We start from the raw sequence: 17,509 nt of genomic DNA on the forward strand, positions 1-17,509 counted from the left end.
AAAACGAGTCAAACTTAAATTGAATATGCAAATCAAGTTTGAATCGAATAAAAGTAATTACAAACAAGAGTTTGGGTATCGTCTCACTGCAGAAGCCTAAAACCTACTGCGTCATTGGCGCTTTACTGAAAACGAATTATATTACAAAATTAATATTGAAAATAAATATTAAAATTACAGTAAATTTTTGAACTGATGAGCTTTTAGCAATTAATATCATTATGCATTAAATATTCAGTTTAATTTATTAGTTTTATTCAAGATTGGTCAAGACAAATATAGTTTCACTACAAGCAAAATTTGGATACTGCCCCCTTCTTTAACTGTAAAAAACTAAAGCCTTTTGACTCATTGGTTCTTAATTGAAAACGAATTATTTGTATATTACAAATTTGTCATTTTTCGGTTCTTACATCATTGAAAATGAAAATAGAAATCACAATGAAAAAAAAAACTTTAACTGATTGATCTTTCAACAATTAATATCATTATACATCTAATATTCAATTTGATTTTGTTTATACTTTCCAAGACTGTTCAAGGCTCATAAAGTTTTGCCATTTTTTTTTAACTGTGCCATTTTTTTAACTAATCGTGATAGTTTGTTATGAAAATATTCTATGGCTTCTAGGCATTTCTATTTGAGCGGAAAACTGCACCTCAAACTTTGTGGAACATGTATTTTCTTGCATGAAACACCAAAATATAATAAAATGTCAAGTTTCGGAGTGTTCCACCACTCGCAAGTAAGTGTCATTGGTATTTTTGAATCCACATGGTCAATTTAGGGGGTGGAGGGTAGGCTAATTCTCATAGCAGCCCCATTCCGTCGTGGTATGGTCTACATTTTCAACACTTGGCGTCCAGACTATCATATAATCTACCAAGCATACAACTACCCCAAATCAGTATCAATAAATAAATGAAACCCAAAACGAACAAAAATTAAAATAAATATTAGAGTAACGAGCATAAATTAATGTGAGTAGGGCTCAAAACCGCTATGCTTTCTAAAAGCCAGAATATAATTTGTACTTTACTGAAAAAAAACTCTAATGAGTTTACTGAAAAAAAATGTGCATTGTCAATTTAATATACATGCTGATATTTATTCCCTAAAATCTTAATTAATTTATGATTTCTTAAAGTTACAAAAGTGAAAATATTTCAAAGAATTGTTTTCAGTAAAGCGCCAATGACGCAGTAGGTTTTAGGATCCTGCAGTGAGACGATACACACACTCTTGTTTTTATTTATTTTTATTTGATTCAAACTTGATTTGAATATTCAATTTAAGTTTAACTAGTTTTAAGATTTATTTATTCATTTACATTAATATATATTGTATGTTTTGTTCGCATTGATTGTTTATTTAATTTCTGTTCGTTTTAAGTTTCATTTATGCTTTAATAGCAAAATATTTGTTTTGCGTTTTAAGCTAGATTTTTGTATTCAATCTAAGCATTACTCGCTTTAAGATCTATTTATTCATTTATATAATTGCTTCTTGTATGTTTTTGCTATGATTGCTCGCTTAATTTCTGTTCGTTTTGGGCGTTAATTTCCCTTTAATAGTAATTTATAGCGGGCTTGAGATTGAATTTTAAGATGTATTTTTAGCTCCTGATGTTAAGATTAAAATAACCTTTATTTTTATTGGAAAAACCTATTTTTCTGAAAGTTTTTTTTTATTAATTTGTTAGCAATACTGACAGTTTTGAGCTTGGTTATCAAACACCAAAATATTTAATGCCTTTAGACTCAGAGTTTAGAGAAAGTAATGCATTATCAAAGTAGTTTGTTCAAAGCAAAACATTAAGACTAAGATTAAGAAAACCTAATAAAAATTTTAACTCAATACTTTTAATTTAATTTTTAATACCAAAAACCAATATTATTGACACCTTTATGCTTCATAACTGAAAAAAATTAAATCTTTTTCAAAGTGACAACTAGATAAATTCAATCACTACTGGAAAAAGAAAATAAATGATAATAAAAAAAAACCTATCTGTTCAGGAGGAAAATACAAAAGTTCCCTGCATCCCATTCAAGGGAAACATTTCTGATTATAGTGGCTTCATATATCAGATCATGGATACTCTTGCAAGGCGAACAAAAGTTGATGACATATTTTAACAGAACTATCCCCTTATTAAGTTCTTTTTCTTGTGTTTTCTGTAATTATACAAACCTTCTTGTATACTAATAACTGCACTAATTACTAACAAACAAATAAATATTTAGGATCATCATAAAAAGCTGATTCTTTGATTGAACGTTATCAATTGTTCGGCTCTTATACTCTCATTATTCACAAGGAGCTAAGTTAGCTAGGTAAAGAAATTAAAAGTACACACTTGTCATGAGTATTTCTAGTTGTAGGCTTTTTTTTGTTTTAGAATGGATGACAATATTTTGCCAACAAAGTCAGAATTAAAAAAAAAAGTTAGAAGCAGTGAGAGTTTCTATTTTGGGCGAGTAGTTGTTTTGGAACTGCCACGAAGCGGCAGAATTTAGAAAATAAAAAATAAAGAAGTGCATTATTCCTCATATTTGCCTATGGGACCCTAGAACCAAGTAAATGAAAAATAATATTATATCAAAGACAATTGCCCAGAATTTGGTTTCGGAGGGGTGGGGCCTCAGCTACCTATTATAACAGCCATGAAATCAAGAAATGTATTGATATTAACATTGTTTACAGAGGATAAAGCACAATTAAAATTTAAAAAACAGAATCAACTGCACTTAGAGAAACGAGCAGCGAAAGACGACCTAAACTCTCACAGTAATAGCCGCCCGTCTTTTTTGGCTGCAAATCGATCAAAAATTTGGTCAGCATCGACCTGGATATCCTGGTTCAGGGTCATGTGAGCTATTCCGTTCAGACGCTCCTCGCCCGTGGAGCTCCGCGGATAGGTTTTTAATCGCTTAAGACAGCTAAAGCTCCTCTCAGCAGAAGCGGTAGTCACTGGTAATGTCTGAAAAATCGTCAAAAGCCTTCGAATGTATCGGAAAAATCTTGCATCGCATGACGCAAGAGTCGAAGCAACAGTTGATGGTTTCTCAGACTTTCCGAGTCACTTCTGTTTCCAAAGGACTAACTCACATTTGAGCGTACGTCTACCCCCGTGAAATCCCTCGTAAACAGCAACAGCGTTCACAAATTCATTAATATTTAATGACTCGTTGTTAGCTGGCAAAAGCCTTCCGATTTTGAAAGATGCCTCCTATTGGCGCAAAAATCTTTGATCAAGTTCTTCAATAAGTGAATCAAAGTAAGGTTCGAACAATGACTCGCGATAAAAAACCTTGATGAACTCATTATCGTTGATGGACGTTCGGCGGATAGACCTTGGAACAGCCGGAGCCACATTTACCTGTTGTGCAAGCTCATAGGCTTTCTGAAAAATTGTTTCAAAATTATTTTGTTTTGACTTCAGTAAAGTGTCAAAACTTAGCTTAATATGCTGACAGCACCCAACTAAGTCTAAATCTTCGGCTCGCAGCGCCTTAGAGACAGAGAGCATTATGGCCCTTATAAAGTCTAGTATAGCCAACGTGAACATAAAACTAAATTCGGTTGCTGCTGAAATCAACGCATTCGCTTTTGAAATAACTTCCGTATCGCACCATATGCTACCAACTATTTCCTCAAGTACGGAAATAATCGCACAATACAAAGACATAAAAACTGAAACCACAAAGAAAGCCACAACAGCGTGGATCTTTTTATTGGTGCTATGGAGCCGTCAGAAGTCTTGACAAGACAAAACCTAGAATTCTTCATGTTCTTCACAGGCTCACTAACCCAATTTTTCTCAACTTGGTGTTTCACAAAGTGAGCAATCACTGGCAAATCTTCAAAGATGCCGTCACTTTCCCGAGGCCGATTCAGTGTCAGTCGCGGAAGCCTTTTCCTGCTTATCGGACAGAGTATTTTCCTCTGAGTCATCGTCTGAGTCACTGTCGTGAAGTACAGAAAGACGAACATTCGGTACTTGGTGACCGAAAGCAGAAAGTACGTCGTCCGGTATCAAGGCTTTCATTATTCGCTGGCTTTCAATACGAGCTTGCCCTAGCTCGAGCTTGATTTCATCTTCCCCGGGCAAAGAAAAATCGGAACTGACAGACACAACACCAATGGATCTAACTCGCTTGGCCTTGGGCAAGGACAACTGTTCATTAGAATATTGAGCTTCAAAATCCATTATACTTTCATATCGACGAATTCGATGTAGAAGCTGGAGGAACGAATAGTTTATTACAGTACTGTAAGTGCTGGTTTGAGACCAAATCTTACTATAAAAATCTTCACATGGTTGGCTATTCATGTCGGAGAGTTTGAAAAGACGTTCGAGCCCAAGCCATTTGAATCGACGAATGAGAAGCACTAGGGAATGCATAATTATTTCTAGGCTATGGTGAAGGTTTGTGGTAATAAAATTCTCGTTCAAAGCATAATGTCCACTTTTTAGGACCCAGGATCTACAATGTCGAACGCAGTAAACAACACGACCAAGTAAAGATAACTTCTCAAGAGGAGAAAGTTTGCCGTCGTAAAAAACGTGCCTTACGCCTCCGATAAGGCAAAGAAGAAACTGTGTCCCTTCGCTTCCAGGAACACATTGTTTCAGGTGTGCCGGAGGCACGGAGGCACGAAGGAAAGGACACCTACGACGGTCAGTTATTAGCCCCTCGGTTGGAGCATCATGTAGTGTGACCTTAACAGTAAAGTACCAAGAAAATGCTCTCTACCCGACTGTTCCAAGGCTTCAAAGATTGCCCTTGAATCGTTAAATTACTCATTTTATTACTTATCTCGCTGTTCCTGGACAAACATAAATTTTGGCAATTAAATCATAATCAGAGTATTTTTTCTCCCGATTTTACTAATGGTCGCAAAAACTCGTTTTCCTCGTAAAACTCTTAAAAACTGAAAACAATTAACTTTTGTTAATTAAATTATTTGCGTACATGACTTTTTTGGTAGGTCAAAGTTCCCCCCCCCCTCAAAAGTATTGAATTTTAGAGACACGGCTAAAAATTCTGGAACGGCTCTAAATGATCAATTCACAGGGTAAAATTACCGTTTTTGCGAGATTCTACTTTTTGTTTCTGGAAATATAGGAATATGAAGGTATTCCAGCATTAATCGTGCTCATAGTTACCCAAAAAATAGAATATAAAATGACTTAACTATTAATAATAACATATTGGACCCTAGAAAAAGAATAATTTTCAAAAAAGTTTGATCCCACCCAAATAATGATAATTTTTACTGTTTGCTTTAATTGATCATAGCCAAAAAAAATTCCTACAAGAAGATTTCCAAATTTAGATTGGGTCGTCTTCAATCTAAATTGGGAATTGCATTTAATTACAAGTGACACATGCGTGCTTCAAAACCCACTAAATACAAACTATTGTCAGAATAGTAGTAAACTCCTTACCGTCATTGCTGGTTTTTGCAAGCTTTAAGAAATGCTTAATGCTGGGCTGGCGTCGCTTCATTTTCTTTCTTTCCTCTCACGCGACCTTTCCGTTTCAATGCTTAGCTTACACTGGAATTATAGCACCGTTTGAATGAACTATCGCCTCTTAGTCTGATTCCTTATCGCAATTCCTTCATCGCAGAGAAGCTAGTGCTTATAGCTCTGAGGGTTAAATAGTGAGAAAAATTTCTTAACATCTTGTTTGATTACAGGAGGCGATTGCACGTTTGATGATAAAATAATGATATAAGCTTGCCGGAGAAATGGATAGCCATTTAACAAGAAATAAAAAAAGGAATGGGTGTTGAAAATAACTTAAAAGCGTGAATATTTCGGAACTTACTATATTGACACTTTAAAAAAAGAAGAAAAGAAATTTCGCGGGGGGGGGGGGCGGGCCCCTCCGGCCCCCCCCCCTGGATACGCTACTGGTCTATCCCTATTCTGCTCTCTTTCCTTTGGTTTCCTTATAATTACTTTATAGTTCCAAATTTTCAGGGGAAGGGGCATCCCCCCGCTTCCTTTCCCTGCCAGCACCCATGAATATGCAGCATTCAGGTGTGTGTTTTTTTTTATCTTTAGTTTTTAGTAGAACTTGCATTGAGGACTGTCTTTGCTTTGCTAAGCATAAATCTTTGGCTATTAATGTAACTGAAAGTCTAAGAGAGAAATAGAGTAAATAAATGTGTCGCATTTGAGGTTTGATTTCTATTGAAGTTAGTATTTCAGACCTTTTGTTGATCAATGATTAATTTTACACTATTATTGTAGATGTTGGAAAGTTCTGAAACATATCTTTTAGTTAAAAATACTGATTTTCTTTAAAATCAGTGAAAATATAGAAAACTGATTGATTTTACTTTAACACTTCTAAAGCCATTATCATTGGCAAATATATGCAAGTTCAGAAAAGAGTGAGGGATCATGTTGAAAAATTGTTCTGTTGAGTTTGGCTTTTCTGAGAATTGTTTTGCATTGTATTTGTACATTATTTCTTTTTTTGGGAGGGGGGAGGGGATAATTTGTAAACTTGCCTTTCTAGATGCATGCCTTTAGCATCTGTACTGGTAATATTTTTATAAACGTTAAATTACCTTAACTTTAATTGCTGCTTGGAGCAATGTAAGAATTTGTCCTTGTGAGGCTCCAAAGTTGATGATTGAAGTTGTTTTCTATGTTATATGAGTTTACTAGATGCAGTTTACCAGTGTTATTTGAGTTTACCAGATGCAGTTGGATTATCAGTGGCTTCCCATTTGAGTAGGCTATGCTCTCTAGAGAACCACTCAGCATCCAGCCTATGTTTGAAAATATCAATGGATTTAGGTGTAACTGTGTCTTCAGAGAGTCTATTCCAACTGTTGACAATTATTGAAGAAAAGAATTGAGTACAGACTCTGGATATGGTAGACTGCTTAACAAGTTTCAGTTGATTACCTCTAGACCTTTTTTAGGACAAAAAATAGGAACTAGTGCTGAGAGAGTATTAGCCTTCATTAACTTATAGGTTACAATGACATCACCTCTGTGTCTCCTGTATACAATTGTTGGGAGTTTCAGCTTTGCTAATGTTGCTGGGTAGGAAAGACCCAGCATTCTGGATATGACTTTGGTGACATGTCTCTGATCATCTCCCAAAACTTTGTTTTTGTAAGGGGGGCTAAAGACATTCCAACTTTAAGCTTAGGACAAACAAGTCCCTTACACAGAAGACTGATGAATTTAGAAGAAAAAGTGGAAAGTGTACACTTAATCAACCCCCAAAATTTAACTTGTACCAGCAGCAGACACATTAGCTTGAATACTGAATTTTAGTTCATTGTCAATAGTGACTCCAGGATCTTGTTCATTATTTATAGAGAAGATTGGTTAGCCTGGGAAAAATTAAGAGCACCAAGGGTTCATTTTGCTGAAAGATACCCTCTCTGCTGCCAGAGAGGGCAGAGAAAAAAAAGGAGAATCCCTAGTGCAAAAACAAGATCCTCAAAATCCATTAGATTTCAGGAAGATTAAAGTCCCCAAGAAGGACTAGATCATAATTTGCAAAATCAAAAAATCACATATGATAGCATAGCAGCCAAAGTAGATTTGGAGTCTAAAACACTGGGAGCACTGGGACTTCTATATACAACATGTACAACAATTGTTTTATTGCAAAATTGTATCAGAAAGCAATTATAACACTAGTACAAATAGGAAGGGATTGCAAGTGTTGTTAGATTTCTGTAATCTTAAATCTCCTATAACTGACACTATCAAAATCTACTTTCTCCAAAAATCTTGCCTTTAGTTCCTGTTTGCTTGATTTAGGCCAAAATTGTAGCTTCTAGTAATGTATGTGTAATAAAATTGTAGCTTCTAGTAATGTAACATACATAGTAATGTATGTTCCATCAATCTCCAATTTCAAAATAGATGATTTTTTTTACAGGGAAAATCAATATTTTTTTTTATCCAAGAATTTTTTTTTCTGCAAATAGCATCTTGAGCTATTTAAGAAAATCTTAGCAAATAGCATCTAAGAAAATCCTATTGCAAAAAAAATTTTCAATAAAATGTTCTTCAGTTTACACTTTTCTTTCATTTTCTTCCTGCTGTGGAGCAAAGTTTCAATAGCTCACAAAATCTGAAAAACAAAAGATGGAACTGAAAAAAAAGAAGTAAGAAGCATTTTGAAGCCAACTCAGAAAAGCCTCTGAACAAGCACTCACTCCTTTTCCTTCTTTTCTCATAAATTCTCACTCTTTTCTTATTGATTCAATGAACCTTAATGTGATTATAAAGCTTTGCAGCTATTCCACTAAAGTCTGGTGAAAAAACTACCTGGTTTTTGTTTTGGAATTTCACTACAATAGCTAACATTTAATGTGGTTAAAAGGTTTTGAAAATATGGTTGGCCACCCATATTACAATGACCGGGCATGAGTCTAGCTAGCAGGGTATATCTAAGAGTCTTCAGTGGTTGATACAAAAACTAAATTGGATAATGTGGATTTAAGAATTCTTGCAAATTATGAAAATATATTGTTTAACATTCATAAAAACAGAACTATTATCAAGCTAGGCATATCTATAAATTGAAATGGAATATTAAAGCTTTGAAAGACAAATAAATGCATTGAGTTGCATTTTATTTTCTAGAGTACTTTCTTAATTTTGACCTTTGGTACATATAATGCCTGTGATTTGGAATTTCATTTATATATTTCAATTTATTTCAGCAAGTTTGTGTTATTCAAGGATTTAGTCGCTCTTTCTGAAATGGAGCAAAAAGAATTTTGCTTAAAGTGGAACAACTACTTGGATGTATTTCATGGAACTTTTTTGTCTCTATTAAACAGTGGACATTTCACAGATGTCACTCTATCATGTGACAGTCAAAGCATCAAGTGTCACAGACTTGTTCTCTCATTTTGTAGTTCCTACTTTGAAACCCTGCTTCTTGGGATCTCACACCCCCATCCCGTTATTATTCTAAAAGATGTCAAATTTGATGATCTGCTATCTTTGGTAAATTTTATGTATACAGGTGAAGTGACTGTTCCACAAATTCAAACTAGTTCATTAATAAAAGTGGCTGAAATGCTTAAAGTTAAAGGTCTTGCTTTTCCTGATGAGACAGTTACCCAGACAGAGAAACCTAGCTATATCTCTCGAAATACTGAAATAACTCGTCGTGCTGCAAAGAGAAACAGAGTTGATGCAACCTCTGAAAACAACTTCTTTCCTGAAGATTCTTATAGTAATCTAGAACATCCTGTAGCAGATACCTCAAATGAAAAGTTGGTAAACTATCCTGCTGAAACTAGTTCCTCTGTTTATAAGACAGATATTGTTGCATGCAACTCACTGGTAAGTTTTTCTTTTATTGAATTTTACTTTATTCAAGGTCAAGTGACCAATGAATGGTTATGTACTTAACTTTATTTATTTCAGTTTCAGGAAAGAACAAGACTAGGTTGAAGTCAAAAGGTTACTTGATTCTTGTGTAATAATTAGACACTGGAATCTCCATCCTCACCTAAAAAATAACTTTGACTAGAAATTTGTTAACGTAACAGTTCTTCTTTGATCTGAATTGTCTTTTTTCTCACATTCTGGTTTTGTTTAGTTCAAAGTGCCAATAGGCTCAGAGTGCTGCCTGATTTTGTCAAAACTGCTTAATTTTAATTTTTCTTTTTCTTGTCATATCAGACAATGATAGAGGAGTTCAATAAAATTGAAATAAAAGTCTTTTGACCACTGATTTGAATAGACTCATCATTTGTATATTCAGAAATGAGCTGAGATGTAAAATGTGAGATTAGGGTCCTCACACATTACTTTTAAGTGAAGAAAATTCTTTTAATGTTTATTCATTACAAGATAAACCAATACCTGCTGGAAATAGGCATTGCCCACTATCTTTATGCATGATATGTTTACACTTTTTAAGGAAAACAAACACATCCAGAACACTTGTGCAAAACAAATAAAAAAAATTGCCCCTTCTTAGGCTTCTTCATTTTTTTTTTGAAATTTGATAAGTTTGCAATGTTATCTCCTTTAGAGACTGTTTTCAGTTGAGGAATTTACTGTATGCTAGCTAGTCTGCAAATTTTATATTTGAAGAATTATTTATTATTTCGCAATCTGAGAACGAAATACATTTTTGTATTTTGCTCTATATAATGTATTAATATCATATATTAGTAATTTCGCTCTTGGGATATGCACTGCCGTGTCTGTTAGAATAAAAGTGAATTTTCCTCTTTAAAATTTTGTTTTCTTGCGGAATTTGATAGTTTCACTCTCTGCTCACGATTTGTATTTGCCAGTTTCTCCAGTCTTTGACTAGGATGTGCGGTTGTATGCTGTTAAGAGTTTTTTTTTATAACTATGGTGATGGCCCTCCACATATTCATCCACAGTTATTAATTTGAAAAGGATATTCATGCAATATATTTTGTGATAAAAACTGCTATCAAAATTTGTCTGTATTCTGCTGAACAGGATGATGTAAAGTCTATAGATAGAAACCTCTACTTTCTCATGATGTTTGACAGTACATCTATCAGTACATAAAAAAAACATAATTTGGATGGAAGATCAAATTTTTCCCTTCTGTTCATATTAATCCTTTGATAACATTCATTTTAATTTGGATTGTTTTTTTTTTCAGCAAGTCAAAGATGAATTTGCTGTAGGTATTGGCAAAGAGGAGGACAATAGTTCTAGTCAATTTGAAGATGATAGAGAATATTTTGATTATGGCAGTGAAAAAGTAAGTATTTGTTTTTTATATTAAATTTTAGCTTTTTTTTCAAAGCACGTGATCGATCATTGCTTTTTATTTTGAACCACGTCTCTCTCCATTTAAGTAACTGGTTGTTCTCTTTCTATCTTTAGATCAGCAATAAGAATAGTTAAGGATTATCATCTGTTTATGCTCACTAAAAGTAAAAGTTCTGTTTAAATCACGATTAGGGGATGTTCATTCAATTAGAGAGTGGGACTAAAACAAGGTCCAGTTTGTCAAATAGGCCTATTTGTTGTTTTCAAATTTAGTTTTTTTTTTTGTCTTCCTTGTAAAAAGAATTTTATTCCACTTACCCATAAAGAAGAAATGACATTTTGTTTTCACAAACTAGCAATTTAGGGAAAAGGTATTTAGTTGTAACTGCAAATAATCATGGTTTCTGCAGTAGCTGAATTGAGTGGGTCTTCCCAGTTGGTAAAGCCCATATGAACAGTCTCATTCCTCTACTTATCTGCAAGTCCTGTGGACATAGTGAATTTTGAATCATATTTTGGTCTCCAATACCCTTCAAGTGGCTCACAGGACTGACAGACTATCTGAATTACCCTTACTTCATTTGTATCTGCCTCAGCTCTAACCTAGGATGATAGACTATTGTGAAGAAGTGAAAATAATCATACTTAAACAACTCTGAAAAAGGTATATCAGCTTTGCCTCTCACAGAGACTAAATGTTCTGGCTTTGCTCTAATCAGGCTCTCAAGTCTTTGATCATATCGACCGAGTTTTTCACTACTAACCCCTTCCTTTGACCTAGAATAGCAATTATTATGTAAATCAAAACAATTTAAAGGATTTTCAAAGATCACCCTGAAACAAACTAAACATGACATCGAATTAAAACAAGAAATACATCATAGGAAATGCAATGGCTGTCTCACACAGCGCCCAGGATTAATCAACAAGGAAAATCACTTTTTGCATGGGTTGCACTGATGTGTGCTCTTTTTTACTTTTTTTTGTCTTCTTTTTGTAATTACCAAAACATAATATTTAAAATAAAATCAGTTTTTTTTGTCATAAAAATTGTATCTACAGATATAACTTTTATATATGACTTTTACATTATATATAACTTTATATTGACTTTTAGTTCCGATTATTTATGAATTGCTCTTGAAACACAAGAGCCGTTTAATTAGAATAAAAAGCTATCTTAAAAGATCTAAAAGAACTTTAGCGTAAAGAGTGAGGTATTGAGAAGGGGGTAACCCCAATTATATACGTAATAATTCCAGTTCGTTTTAAGTTTCAATATTGCTCCTTACTTTCAGTTGATAAAACTTGTTTTTTAAAAATAATTTCTGATATTTTTAAATAATGCCGGGAAGTGTGGCTCCCCTCCATGGTAAATCCCCTTTTCCACGGAAAGTTCCTCAATGGAAAGATATTCCCATATAAACTAACCTCCCTGCCAGAAAAATCCCCCCTCCCCAAAAAAATATCAGTACACTTCCTAATAATCAATACTAATTCAAACAATGAGCAGAGCTCATAGCTTGCAGCCCTTCTTCCGGGGGTATTGGGGTCAAGTCATTCTCAAATACATTGTTCTTAGATCTTACGACTAAACTGAACAAAATGGCCATCTCAAAATTCTTATGGGACGACTTAAAAGAGAAAAAGGGGTGTGGGAGGGGAGCTAGTTGCCCTCCAATATTTTTAACCTCTTAAAAAGGGCACTAAAAATTTTGATTTACGGTCAAATGTGCCCTCTCTGATCTTCTAGGATCACTGGTTTGATACGAAGACCTCTGGGGGAAAAAACAACAAATAAACACGCATATGTGACCTTTCTTCTGGCAAAAAATGCAAAATTCCACATTATTGTACATAGGAGCTTGAAACGTATGTAGTATGTTACTGATATGCTAAATCTAATGGCGTCATTTTCAGCAAAATCAATTGATGTTTTGGGGGGTTTTCCCCTTTTTCGAAAATTGTGAAAATATTCTCAGGCTCTTAACTTTTGATGGGTAACATTAAATTTGATGAATTTTATGTATTTTAAATAAGTATCAAAATTCGATTTGATGTATCTACGTTTATCAATTCTCTGTTTCTTTGAGTTTTGGCTACTATTGAGCCGCTTCGCTCCTTACTTACAGTTGGTTACCACAAACTTTTTGACTGAGGTTATTGCCATTGCTGCTGCTATTACTACGCCCGAATATATTGAACAAAGTCAAAAAAATTAAACTGAATTCGGGTTGTCAAAATGTTTTAGATGCAATTAGTCTTGAATATAATAGACCTTAAAGATGAAACTTCGGGGGAAAGTTCAGTGGAATGGATGGTGCCCCCCCCGGAATATACATCCCCCCTCGGAAAATACCACTCTCGAAAATACCCCCCCCCCGGTAAATACCCCACCGGAAAATCCCCCTCCGTGGAAAATTAGGCTTTCCAAATTTGAGAATTTTTTAATCTCCGTTGGGGGAAGGAATTTTTGTACTTGTGTATTATGTGCCACTCTATCAAGTTTACGCTGCGTAAAATTCGAGAGCACACCTGTTTTTTCGTTAGTTTCTTCGTTATTTTAGAAATAAATTTGGCCTATAGATTTGCAAACGGGGGGGGGGAGGTAAAGTATAGTGGGTCTGCATGCAAAATGTGTTTGGTACAATTATTCTGCATGTTAGATAGATAGATAGATAAGTGTATTTTAAAGCCAAATATATGGCCATGTACATAGTAAAATAACATAAATGAAAGGAACAAATACCATAAACTTTGATCAGCCATCATCATAAAACACTTAAATGAAACACTACATTAACCTAATAATAGTACTTAATACTTGGAAAAACGGTCACTGAAAAAAACCAACGTTTAACAGTTGGAAAAAACACTTAAATGGCACATTACATTTGATTTATACTGTGAATATTTTTCCGTGGGTATTTTCCGCGAGGGGGGGGGGGATTAAACGCCTAGAACCGGAATGGATATAGAGCTAAACTAGAAGATATTATTATGCATCCAAATTTTAAAAAAGCAGTGTATTTTCTGGATTTTCGGCATTCTCTTTTTTTCTTGTTGATTTTGCAACAAATAAAACACTTAGCTCTAGGTTATTCATCAAATAGTTTATGCTAATGAACTGTAAGTAAGGAGCAAATCAGGCAAATAGTTTTAAGTGGGTAGGCACTCCCAGAGCTATTTTTGTGAATTTTATATTTCTTTTTGTTTGCCATGCAAAGAGTTGCTGTTACATGTCTTAGTACAAGTGAAAACTGTATCTTCATTTTTATATCAACTGAAAACATGAAGTCTATACTTGAATATTCTTATTTTTATCAATATTTATAATAATATTCATTAATATTCTTTTTTAAATTCCTTATTAGTCTTTTTTTTATTAACATTTTGCACCTCTTATTTTTAAAGCTAATAGGCTTATTCAAACCTTCGTGCAAGTTTGGTGGGCTCGTCAACTTGTTCAAATTTCAACCCCATGTATCTTTTTTACTCTATTTAACGTAAAGCGGTGTTGTGTGTATACTGGACCCCTTCAAATATTTTTCGCCGAAAAAGGTGATAGAGCCTCAAAAGCGTGCATATTTATGCCCAATTGATAGAATATCTATTTACCCCTTTCTGTGTATTAATGAATAAATGCATTATGATGAAATTTGATAACCTGCTATATAAAACCACTTCGGTGGTGAAGTTTTTCACCACTTCTGTGGTGAAGCTTCACCACTTCACCACTTCTGTGGTGAAGCTGAAGGAAAATTTTTGTGCTAATCTTTTATGAAAGCACTTGCCCATTCTGTATCTATGTTGTAACTAGATAATTTTGTGGATGTGATTTTTATATATATTTTTTCATATTAGCAATTAAATTAACATCAACAATAACAGAATTGACATTACTAAAAGATGTGTGCTTACGTGTTTGACATTCAGGTATAACCCAACTATAGAGATTAGTCAATATATCCGTGTTTAATCTTTTCTTTTTTTAAGCTCATTGGGAATCAGATTTTGGAAAGAACAGAGAGAAAACCAAACACACGCATACATTTTTCAGGTTAGTCTTTCATGTTTTAATTAAAGAGTAAAGGAAAGCAATATGTACGTTTGTTCTTCCCATTTATTTTGTTTACCTATTTTGTTTAGAATATAAGAAATAAGAGTAATGGCTTTTGTTTAAACTCAGTAAATTATTTTATTAAACCTGATCTTTTAATTAAACACATTTTACTTAGAACTATCTTTTACTTAAACATTCTCTCACTTGGTAACCTACCTGTAGGAATACTTAAGGTTTTGAAAGGAATCCGAATAACGAGCAAAAATATTTCACATTTTCAATAATAATGTAATGCACTATGTGGCCTACGGCGTTAAGCATTATGATGTATAGACAATAATTATTAATCATTATAATAATAATAGGTTCTATGCGGCTTAAAAGAGATATTTTTCATTGAAAAACCAAAAAAATTAGAATGATATAATAATTTAGTATCACTCGATAATCAATAGTCTACTTTATCAAATATTGACACTTCAAATGCTCAAGGTGACAAAATACTGCTTTAAATTTAACTATGAATATCCAAAACTAGTTTTATTACTTCGGTATATTTTGATTTATAGTTTTTCTGGTATTCTTTAAATACCATGTTCAAGATATCCTTCAACTAATGGTAAGCGTCATTGCTTACCCATTAACATGGTATTCTTTAAATACCCCGTTCAAGATATCCTTCAATTAATGGTAAGCGTCATTGCTCACCTATTAACATGGTATTCTTTAAATACCACGTTCAAGATATCCTTGAACTATTGGTAATCGTCATTGCTTACCTATTAACATGGTATTCTTTAAATACCATGTTCAAGATATCCTTTAACTAATGGTAAGCGTCATTGCTTACCTATCAACATGGTATTCTTTTAATACCATGTTCAAGATATCCTTCAACTATTGGTTTTAATACCTCGATGGTAATTAATTTTCTTTTATATGCCTCTTTCAGGGTCATAAGGCTCTGCCATTTTGCCAAATATAGGTCTAATTAAATAGTTTTTTTAAATACAAAATTGTAGCAGTCTCTAACCATTACTGTTTTCTTTTCCTACGACAAATTTATCCATGCTAGGATACCATCTATCCGTATTAGTGTTTTACCAGCCTGGGTTGTAAAATATCCTAATAAAATCACCATATTTCTACCTGGGACCCTGTCTATTTGTTCTTGCTACTGTCGGTAAAATTACCTTTAGTCAGTATCTTCATTAGTTTGATTTACAGGGGCGTATATTACTACGACTGATACCTTGAAATTCTTAGACATAAAGCGAGAAACTAGTATTCAATTATTATGAGCTTCCTTACGTGAACATGACTTATGAGCTTCCTTGTTCAAAATAAGCAATACTCAAGGTCTTTTCACCCTATCTTTCCTGCATGAGTAAATAAATACTGTATCCCCTAATTTAATGTTTCCTAACACTGAGGTATGACTTTCTGAAATTCTTATAAGTCCAGTCTGAAGGGTCTGAATTCGTTTATTTTTTTCTCTTTTTTTATAATAAAAGGTACCACAATACCATACCGGGCCATAATATATCCTACGAAACTCGACGCTTTTGTTATTCCATTAAATGGAATTATCATAAAAAAGTCTATTTGTTTTTGTATCTGTGCATAAAATTGCTTTGGGTCATTATCTTCATTAGTTTGATTTATAGGGACGTATATTACTGCGACTGATACCTTGAATTTTTAGCAGCTTGACTGATACCTTGAACTTTATACATTAGAAAGAACATGTCGATATTAAGCGAGAAAACTGATGCTTTTCAAAAAAAAAAATGACATAATTTTTCAATAGTCAAATAAATGAGGTAAATGCAACAAATTAGGATAGCCTTAGTGTTGTAAAATTTCCTTAAAATAAAAACTCGGTAAATGAAATGGGTAAAATAAGGTAAAATTGGTTAAAAAGGTAAAATTGGTAAAATATGGTGAAATATGGTACTTTTTAGTTGGTCTAATTAATGGTAATACTAATGGTAATTGATTTTTATAAAACGATTCCTATTTTGGCAATTCAATTGATAAATAATTTGAAGATAAGAATCTCTAAGAATTTTTAAAATTAACAATTAATGCATAGCTTAGATTTTTAGCTGTTCAGTGAAATATTTATTTCTCAAAAGGTTGTATTTATATATGAATACAACAAAATTATTCAAATACAACAGATCCTAACAAGCTCAATGTACTAGTAATCATAGGAAGCTTAAGGTACTAGTAATCTAACAAGCTTAAGGTATTACTAATTTAACAAGCCAAGTCCCAACCATTAGCAAATACCAGCTATCTTCATCACATTAAATCTTCATCAATTTCTAGGTGAATATTGAAGCTATGTATCCATTCCTCAGAGGAATTATTTTTTTGTTTAGTTTCATATATCCCTCAATTTGTTTTGAAAGTTTCAACTTAATACTTTATTCTGCTCCTCAGATGTTGTATCTATGCCATTATGAAAACCTAAATCAACTTTTTTTTTTATTTCGTTCAGTTTTATTTAGCTCAATACATACTAAAAATATACATTGAAGTTGAGACAATACCTCATCATTATACTTGTTTTCACTAAAACAAATTAGACCGGAAATGGATTAGAGAAGTTTGGCGATGGGTATGCAATGGCATTTAGAAGTCACCCTTTCATTCACTGCGCTGGTGT

General features: G+C 33.4%; 1 protein-coding gene across 5 annotated transcripts in view; it reads left to right on the forward strand.

Moving 5' to 3' along the window:
* LOC148944933 (zinc finger and BTB domain-containing protein 14-like) overlaps positions 1-17,509 on the forward strand; it is a 68,099-nt gene that overhangs the window by 14,880 nt on the left and 35,710 nt on the right. For 4 of the 5 annotated variants that reach the window (XM_089099515.1, XM_089099516.1, XM_089099514.1 and 1 more), the window contains 3 exons: positions 8,720-9,350; positions 10,660-10,761; positions 14,769-14,832. In XM_089099515.1, coding sequence (XP_088955641.1) covers positions 8,760-9,350; positions 10,660-10,761; positions 14,769-14,832 — 757 coding nt within the window. In that variant the 5' untranslated portion in view covers positions 8,720-8,759. Of the gene's footprint in view, positions 1-6,022; positions 6,057-8,719; positions 9,351-10,659; positions 10,762-14,768; positions 14,833-17,509 lie in introns of those variants that run through there. The other variant, XM_089099517.1, reaches the window with a different exon arrangement.

Source organism: Artemia sp. Qi Xiang Cuo, chromosome 13, assembly GCF_049724085.1.
Source record: "Artemia sp. Qi Xiang Cuo chromosome 13, ASM4972408v1, whole genome shotgun sequence".
NCBI classification, from domain to species: Eukaryota; Metazoa; Arthropoda; class Branchiopoda; order Anostraca; family Artemiidae; genus Artemia; species Artemia sp. Qi Xiang Cuo.